We start from the raw sequence: 10,382 nt of genomic DNA on the forward strand, positions 1-10,382 counted from the left end.
AATATTTATATATATATATATATATATATATATATATATGAATATATACATGCGTCGTTTTTCATAGTTATTTAAATATGAATTATTACGCACATATTTACTTTGCCATTATGAAGATTATGTAACGGTTACAAAGATACGTTACTATGTAACTTATTAGACTTTTGTAAATGACACACGAGTTTTTTGATAAATTAATTTTGACACGAGCAAAGAAAAATAATAAGATATTTGTGTAACGATTTGGATGCACATTTCGGACAACCTGATGTCAAGTGATCCATTTATTGCTTATTAGATAGATTTTTTCTTAAAACAAAGAAAATTGCTTCCAATAAATATAAGCCTTGGTTTAATTCTGATATTATTAGGAACCTCCGTATGAAATACTATCATAATAAATATCACTTTCTATTCTATTATAAAATTTTTCTATTATAATTTCTATTATAAAAATTTTAAATTGTACAGAAAATTAATGAAAGATGCCTATATTTCATATATTATTGACGTTGAAAATCCTCTATCGCTTAATCCAAAATATTTCTGGTCTTTTTTGCATAATAAGACTGCTTCTAATATTATTCCTAATAGATTGTGAGGTCTAGACAAATATTATGATTCTCCTGATGCTATTGTTGATGCATTCAATTCTTACTTTATTAGTGTTTGTCAGCCTATACTTGACATACCCATTTTATTTGATCATAATGATAGAATCATGATTGATATGGGTGAAATTGATTCTAGTACTGTGCAACTTGCAATAGCAAGTTTAAAGAATCCAAAATATTTGGTTTCGATGGTATTCCATCTTTCTTTATACGTGATTGCACATCTGCTCTATCTGATCCACTTGCGTTTTTATTTAATCTATCATTGTATACAAACACTTTTCCAAATTGTTGGAAAATTGCACGATTAGTTCCAACTTTTAAACAAGGTTATACATCAAACATACTAATTACAGGCCGATATCATTATTATCAAACTTTGCTAAGGTATTTGAAAAAAATATTTATAGAAAACTAATTCCTTCTACAATTCCTATTCATGCCTACAATTACAAATTTAATCTGTATTAAACAATATACGTGTATGGCTGAGAATGGAAAGGTTGATGTTATTTACAGTGACTTCAGTAAAGCTTTTGACAAAATTGATCATAACATTCTTCCTACTAAATTATCTAAGATTGGTCTTAATTCTTCGCTTATTTATTTTTTTAAGAGTTATCTTCATGATCGTAAACAGTTTGTCTATCTTAATGGATTCTTGAGCAATATTGAAATTATAAGTTCAGGTGTTCCTCAGGGATCCATTCTTGGTCCACTACTATTTATTATTTTTATTAATGACATATCTGATATTATTAGCTGTCCACATTTATTATTTGCAGATGATCTCAAACTGTATCTCAAAATAAATTCTATTGATGACTGCTTATTATTACAGTCTCAACTTGACTCTTTCCACTCTTGGTGTGTCTATAATAAATTACATTTAAATATATCAGAGTGCAAGATTCTTAGCTTTTCACATAAGCGCGTCCAATATATTTTGATTATAAAATCACTAACACCAGCATTGATAAATGTAATAAAATATCAGACTTGGAAGTTTTATTTGATTCTGGTTTGTTTTTGACAGATCATGTAACTGATATTTGTTATAGAGCACAAAAATCTTTAGGTTTGATACTGAGAAATTGTAAACAATTCAATTCTAACAATGCACTTCTTTGCATGTACTATTCTATTGTACGTTCAAAATTAGAATATGGTTCAATTATTTGGTATCCTCATCAAATTAACAATTCTGATGTGATAGAGAAGTTTCAGTGAAAATTTATGAAATACCTTTATTATAAAACATATAAGATTTACCCTGAACGTGACTTTGACCACAACACTTCACTAAAAGAATTTGGTATTCCTTCCCTTGCCCCACGTCGATTTATCTGTACAATTCTGTTCTTATTTAAACTTTGCATTAATTCTATAGACCGTCCTCTTATTCCTAATCAACTATCCTTTAATGTTCCGAGACTATCTACGCGTTCGCAATTATTTTTCAATGATCCTACTCTTAAATCTAATTCTCTCTTAAATTCGGCTATTTTACTTATGTCCTCTAACTTTAACTTAATTAATAATGAAATAGATATTCACAACACTTCACCTTCACCATCTCCATCCGCACAAGTTAACCTTTTTATTTTCTTTTAAAATATCCTATTATTTTATCTTATTTTATCTTATTTTATATATAAATATTATTGTTACATTCTGTATTACATGTAATTTTATGTCAAGGAAGAAATCTGTGGGCTATATATTTAAAAATAAATAAATAAATAAAACTTTCTTGTTTGCTTTCAATCAATTATCCGAACCAGTTTCTTGTTCAATACTTTGTCTCCATATAAATCCATTTTCCTGAACATTCGGTTCCGGTTTGAAACTGTAAATAACGATTAAATGTCACATGTCACATGTCGGTCGTGACAAAAACTGATTTTCCCACATATTATTATTGCATTGAAACGAAATGACCATAAAAATGCCATCGATAAATTATCGAGTGATTACATGCAATCAAATTGTGAAACATTTCTATTCAATTACGTTTTTCTTGACGAGAAAATTAATAAATATCAAACTAGTTTAATGGCACCGCTTTGCAAATATAGATTACGAAATTGCATCATGGTAGTAAGAATTATTATCTGGGAAGGAATGGAATATTTTATGGTAATTGACTCATGGTATTGGATTAATGCCCAAATACGAAATGATAGAGGAGGTATAGGGTAAAGAGGTCCACCACCACTGAAAAAGTAAAATTTGTTATTTCTTAAAGATACTATTTTAAAGTAGAGTGCAAAAAGTTGTTTTTTCGAGCACTGTTGGTGAGTTTACGATACCTGAATATAATTTTTACGTATACGTTACTTAAATGTTTCATAAGATGTTTTCTTATTTTGAATTTAGATTCTTAGCTTACATGTGTTTGGGGTAAAAAGGGCCTCCTAAACAGAAATACATACAAAAGCAAGATTTATGAAAGTACAAAGTGTTGATAATGATTTTTGTCCCTCGAATATTTTAAACACAAAAGTTAAATTAACGCATTTTTTTTAATCTTTGTTCGTTCTTTGCTAATTAACTTTCCATAGAGTAAGTTATAGTAATGGCTTAAAAATGAAAATTTTTATATATCTTTACGTTTCAAAGGTTTCTGAACATATTGGCATACCTTAGAAAAAATGGCTGTATGCGTGTGTGTATGAGTGTGTGTGTGGGTGTGAGTATGTGGGTGTGTGTGTGCGGATACAAATTTTCGTCCACGATTTTGGAAACACCGATCAACCGATTTGAATAATTCAAAAAACATTCGTTTGCTACTGTTAAGGAGACGTGCTGATTAGTTTATGGCAAAGGCAGGTCTAGCCGTTTCGGAGATACGGGGCAAAAAGTGCCAAAAACAGTTTTTAAAAAAAGTGTGCGTACGATTTTAATAATTCAAAAAACATTTTACTTGTTTTAACAAGATGAAGAACTGATTAAATTTTTGGGAAGGCAGGTCAATTGGTTATAGACTCTCAATAAAAATAAGTTAAAAAAATGTCATTTGGAGGGCAAAAATGTTTATTGGGCATATGTACATGAAATAATCAGATATTTTATAGAGATTTTAATAATGTGTACGCATTTTGTGTAAACTTTTTTTGGTTCCGTACCAAGATTTTTAATTAAGGTACGGAAAGTTCCAGCAATTTGCCTTAAGACACGATGCCATGCACCCCACCAGTTTGATATAAAATCCCACTTTAGATTGTTTAAAAAATGGGTTAATTATAACTTTTTTCAAGGTTTTTTAGGTTCAACTAGAATAGAATTTAATCCTGAATATAATGAATTTTATCTCGTTTCGATAGGATGTTCAGTCGAAATTTTCGTTCCCCTTGCTCACTATTTCTTTGGTAACTCCAGAAATAATTCGATATTGTTTCTGAAATTTTAGGGATATATTTTTGGCTGCTTATGGAAGATATTTTTGCAAAAAAAGAACGATTTTTTTAAGCCTCCAAAGCATGCTCCCCCTTCAATACATATCTAAATTGAGGTTATGTTAACAAAAAGTAAAATGCAGTAATAAAAAATTTCAAATTTGTAAAATAAACTTACTCTGGGATTGACCAATATACTCGTCACGGGTTATATATATTCGTTCAGTCACAACACCGCAATTAACAAGTTAATTAACGTAATTTAACTATTTTCAAAAATATAATTTTTGTTCAAATTCAATATGGCAGTTACTTGTCAAATGAATTCGCCATATTAACTAACGACATCTATCTTGTCAACTAATCTCTGATGTTGGCACGATCGTTATCACCTGTCAATTTCGATTAACCTGAAGTTGGTAGTAAAACAAAAACATGGCGCTACTCAATAAAATGTGGCTCCGAAATTTGTAAATTTGTTTGCATTTTTCCAAAAAAACAAAGTGTTGAACTGTATATATTAATGTAAATATGTGAGTGTCCGCGTTTGTATATATTCCAAGACTCTGTATGTAAATAAATGCGTTGTAAACATACGTAGTATGTTATGTGAAAGTGCGCCTATTTCTTTACACGCCATGTTTTTGACAATTATCACAAAAACAAAATCGAAAAGTAAAATAGATCATTCATGATCGTCTGTTATGTTATAGAACATTAGTTTACGTGCGTTTAGTATTTCAGTTTAGTGAAAAACCAATCAATTCTATTAATCAAAATGATTGAAACGGCTCAATTTTCTCAACCCCCTCCGAATTTATCGGCGCCTCCGCCGAATTTGCAAATGCCGCCGCCTAATATGTCGATGCCCCCTCCGAGTTTGGGGACACCGACAAATCCACAAGCTAGGCCACCTTTTCTTAACAATAATCAAAATAGAGTAACGCCACAAACACATTTTTATAAACCGTTCCCCGGGATCTTTCCGAGGGGGCCGACTGGAGGACCCATGACACAAGATGATTTTGACGGGAAAAGACTTAGAAAATCTGTGATGAGAAAGACTGTTGATTATAATGCAGCTATAATAAAAGTACTACAAGTAAGTAGAACCTTCAAACCCTTTTATTTAATTTTTGCACATGAATTAATTAATGTAACTTTACTTATTTGACAGAACCGTGTATGGCAAAGAGACTTTAGAGATAGGCAAGCCTTACAGCCTGATCCAATGTACATTCCAGACTTACTGCCTCCGCCAAGTTATCCAGAAAACCCTATAAATGCAGTAACGACAAAGTAAACATCCAGCATACAAACTACTCAACAATTTAACCACAAAATATAACCTTAAATTATTCTATTTCTTCAGGTTTGTTAAAACTGCTACAAATAAAATGAGATGTCCCATTTTCACCTTAGCATGGACACCTGAAGGTAGACGTTTGGTGACAGGTGCAAGTTCAGGAGAGTTTACATTATGGAACGGACTCACATTCAACTTTGAAACAATCCTACAGGTATTCTAAAACCCCACGACTAATAATTCCTAATCTAACCCTGCATTATTGTGTCTTTTATCACAGGCGCATGACACTCCGGTGAGAACCATGGTCTGGTCGCACAACGACAACTGGATGGTGACCGGGGATCACGGTGGCTTCGTCAAGTATTGGCAGAGCAATATGAATAACGTGAAGATGTTCCAAGCGCATAAGGAACCGCTGAGAGGCATCAGGTATAGACAACCTCCATGAAAATCTCAACGTACTACAAAACTACATGTATGCAAAATAAACCGATGTCTGATTCTGTATGTATAATTATAGAAATTCTTGTCGACGATTTTTTTAGCGGGGGAGGGAAAGGGACCCATGTTTATTTATACAGTTAATATTAGCAAAGAAAATTCATATATTTCGAATTTTTAATTGGGAATATTTATTTTTTCTAATTTGTTTCCTGGATGTGGGTTTTCGTTTTTTATTATATTACATTTCTGTTGGTTTGTGTTCAAATATATACACAAAGCATAAACCAATTGTGTACATAATACTACACCCCTGCCTGTCTACTTATCTATCGATCGATTGTCCAACGTGATCTCAAATATATATCTGTGCTCTCTGTATATATATATATTTGATTGAATAAATAAAGAAAAATAAAATTTATTCATAATGTTAGAGATACATTTGTACCTGATTAAAATAAAATTATATCTGTGATATGATGAATATGATCAATAAAGTGGCCGAGATTAATAATAATAAATATAATAATAATTAATAAATAAATAAATAAAGTTGATATAATTTTAGCATTTGGATGAGGCGATTTTGTTATTTTTTCTATTAGACATGTACTTTATGCAATAAAAGTGGTTCTTGAAACGAAATCATTGGTTTTATTTATAAAGTAAATTTTAAATATTTTTTCAAAGTAAAGTCCGATTCTTTTCAGTTATTGCTAGTTTGTTTTTTTGCCTTCACGAGATCAATTGTGCAATATTTTCGTTTTGGGTGTCTATACAGCTTGTCAAGGTTTGGAATATATTTTACATACACATGTTTATTTTTTGAACACATATGTACCAAGAATTATATATAAACAAAAAGATTCCTCGAAATGTAATTTGAAGAAAGAAAATTTGTCAAGAACAAAACAACAATGTCTAAGTTATGAATTCTATATGATTTGATATGTTTTCATACATTTTAGTCTATGCATATGCCTCTTATAGGCATATGCATTCAATTTCAATTAATGATTGCTTTTTAAATCTAGTCTTCGATACAGGTTGTTTCTTTACCTATTTGGAGAAATGGTGCATGTTTATAAGTTTATGTCAGATATTCCGATTTTCTATTTTTGTTTTTTTGACGTTTTGAGTTATTCTGAATCGTTTGACACCGAATTTGGAAGAAGTATGCGAATGTGTGTATGTGAAAGCACCGTATAGATTTGCGTTGAATGATAAATCATCTAGTAAACCAAGTGAAAGTGACATTTTGCCTGAAGTTGCGTAATATTTCCAATATATGTAAATAATCAATAGACTTAATAAATTTCGTAGGCCTATAATATTTAAGAATTGTGATTTCCAATCTGTGGGGCGCGAGGTTGTAGCAAGAAGGGTGCATAACGGCTTTCAAAATACTTGAAAAGATATAAAAACTATTTATTTTTATGTATATTTTAAAATATTTTATATTGATTTGTAGCCTGGTAAATGAATAATATCAGTCGAGCATTTATGAAATTAGATTGTTAAAATAATTAAGGGAGGCACAGCAATATTTGAAATTTTACACTTATGAATAATTCATGTATACTAATAAATATTATAATATATAAATATTAAGTTGAAAAAAAAGTAATGCAACAAAAAAATAATACATTTTAATAATTTAATTGATGTGAGAAAGTTGATAAAATCGGCAACTCGGTATACTCATAAATTAATATATTAAACTAGTGGTGTATGTCATTGTGGCTTTAGACAAATTGCTGGAACTTCCCGTATTCAAATAGATTATTATAGATACTGTTACTTATATATGTTCACATGAAAAGTAAATAAACAAAGTTTAATGAATGGAATTTAAAATGATTTAATATTTAATGATCTAATATTTATAAGAATTATTTAAATTGAATTGCAAAGTTAAAATTATTTATTTGAAGTATATAAGTGAGCTTTAAAACTATTGCTAAAATTAAAATTAAAATTCGAAAAAAAATTCTAAAAGCAATCGTTTCGTCAACACAAGCAGAAATTTTTTTGAATCATTCAAATCGGATGCTTAGTTTTCTCAAAAACTGTAATTTTTTCAAGATTTAGCTCGATATCTCCGAAACGGCTGGACCTGCCTTTGCAAAAAAAACTAATCAGCACATCTCCCTATCAATAAAAATCAAATGTTTTTTGAACCATTCAAATCGGTTGATCGGTGCGCCCGAAAACGTGGACGAAAAATTGTATCCGTACATACAAACACACATCCATTTTTTCTTATGTATGCCAAAATGTTCAGAAACCTTTGAAACGTGAAGATATGCAAAAAATTTCGTTTTCGATTTTTGGACGATTAATGTTACTCACCCCACGGGAAGTTAATTTAAGATTATATAAACACTTGTTGGGAAATTTATGCAACTTGCCATAAGGCAAAATGCCATTTACGAAAGGTTTAAACACATACTTCATAAAATACTTTTTTTTAGAAACAGATGCTTTAGAAAATAATAATATAAGTCACAAACGTTTCGAGACTACAGTTTATAATTAATTAATTTTGAAATTATTAATATTAAATTAATAAAAAATTCTCTATATGGATTCTCTAACTATATATATAGCCACAAGACGTATTTTTGAAGGCATTTTTTTTTATATCTTACTTGTCCATTTCAGAACAGGTGTAAAAACTACAATATAATAAAAAAAAATCAATACATTTTGGTAACAATATAATTTTAAAATATCTAGTATATAAATCAATCAATTTTTACAATTAAACACTGATGATGGGATAAGTACTAGTCTCGAAACGTTTGTAAACTTTCTAATAACGTAATTAGAAATTAATTTTATATATGGTTTACTCACAATAATAATATTTGCATGCGAAGAAAATAAGTCTCCAGATTAGAAATTAATATTTTAACTAATTTAATTTTAATTAAATAATTTAACTAAACTAAAACTTGGGTTTTCTATCAATATCATTTTGAATGATATAGTTATTATTTGTATATATTGTTAATATCAGTGTATGAAATTGTCAGAAGATTGTTTTCCGTTTTTGTGTTTGTATGTTGGCAGCTTCAGTCCGACCGACTCCAAGTTCGTTTCCTGTTCGGACGACGGAACACTCAGGATTTGGGACTTCATGAGGCACCAGGAGGAGAAAGTGCTCAGAGGTAATAATAATAATAAGATATATTTTTCGAAAAACCATTATCAAATTATAATGAGAAATAAATTATCATGTATTTACTTAATTATTGATTTGTCTGAATAAATTCAATCATTTTGCATAGTAGAACCTGGTGATGCTCCAGAATATTTTTTTTAACGCAGTAGAATGTAGAATGTCTGGTGATGATTTATAATAATTATAAGATATATTTTATGAAGGCAGAGCCCGTCGTAGTAAATGTGGGCTAGTAATTTAAAGCCCGGTTTTAAACTCAGTCAGCTAGGTGTCAAGCAGTACGATACCGGATTTTCACTTGAAATTGTTGATCTCAAACTTCGGTCAGATCGATATCAAGCAGTATGATACCGGATTTTTACTTGAAATTATTGATCTTAAATATGATTATAGTACAAGTGAACTTTCAAGGCATTGCTGTAATTCAAAGTCCTGGATACAGTTCCAAGTCGGTCAGCTCGGTATCAAGCAGTATGATACCGGATTTTCATTTATTGTTATCAAATATGATTAAAGTAAAAGTGAACTTTTTTGCCATTACAGTAATTCAGTCCCAGGTTCGGTTTCAACTTTGATCAGCTCGGTATCAAGCAGTATGATATCGGATTTTTACTCGAGATTCAAATATGATTATGGTGCAAGTGAACTTTTTTGCCATTACACTAATTTAAAGTCCCGGGTTCGGTTCCAACTTCGGTCAGATCGGTATCAAGCAGTATGATATTGGATTTTCACTCATTATTGATATCAAATATGATTATAGTGAAAGTGAAATGAATTCAAATTTATACGGCAGACAATTGTAAATTTCCCAAATTTATTAAAAGTCCTTAACTGGACAGTTCTAAATGAAATAGAGAACAAAAAAAAATGATTATAGTGGGAGTGAAATTTCAAGGCATTGTTGTAAATCATTGTTGTAACCTCGGTCTGAACGGTATCAAGCAGTATGATACCGAATTTACACTTGAAATTATTGTAGGAAAATATTAATTATTAATATGATAATAGAGAAAATGGAAGTTCAGGACATTAAAGTGATTCCCAACTTCGATCAGATCGGTATCAAGCAGTATGATACCGGATTTTCACTTGAAATTATTATAAGGAAATATTAATTATTAATGTGATAATAGAGAAAATGGAAGTTCAGGACATTACAGTAATTCCCAACTTCGGTCAGATCCGTATCAAGCAGTATGATATCGGATTTTTACTCGAGATTTTTATTTTCATATATGATTATATTGAAGTAGACTATATCTAATATAATCGCTATACAAAATAGGATGGTCGACCACTGGGTTGCCTTATTTGAAATAATACATTAAGTCTACAAACAAACAGCTTATAAGAATGTGCAATGAAAACAATTCGATGCACCTAATTAATTGTTAAATATTTGAACAAATTTATAGAAATTGAGAGTA

General features: G+C 30.1%; 1 protein-coding gene across 1 annotated transcript in view; it reads left to right on the forward strand.

Annotated features, from left to right (window-relative positions):
* The first annotated feature begins 4,724 nt into the window (after positions 1-4,724).
* Positions 4,725-10,382, forward strand: part of LOC113367772 (putative uncharacterized protein DDB_G0277255) — a 14,514-nt gene continuing 8,856 nt past the window's right edge. Inside the window, exons 1-6 of the mRNA XM_026609352.1 lie at positions 4,725-5,114; positions 5,190-5,311; positions 5,385-5,532; positions 5,599-5,750; positions 8,841-8,938; positions 9,346-9,467. Coding sequence (XP_026465137.1) covers positions 4,791-5,114; positions 5,190-5,311; positions 5,385-5,532; positions 5,599-5,750; positions 8,841-8,938; positions 9,346-9,467 — 966 coding nt within the window. The 5' untranslated portion in view covers positions 4,725-4,790. The remainder of the gene's footprint in view (positions 5,115-5,189; positions 5,312-5,384; positions 5,533-5,598; positions 5,751-8,840; positions 8,939-9,345; positions 9,468-10,382) is intronic.

Source organism: Ctenocephalides felis, unplaced genomic scaffold, assembly GCF_003426905.1.
Source record: "Ctenocephalides felis isolate EL2017-DRISC unplaced genomic scaffold, ASM342690v1 CF-g0.4_SCAFFOLD_01170, whole genome shotgun sequence".
In the NCBI taxonomy this organism is placed as follows: Eukaryota; Metazoa; Arthropoda; class Insecta; order Siphonaptera; family Pulicidae; genus Ctenocephalides; species Ctenocephalides felis.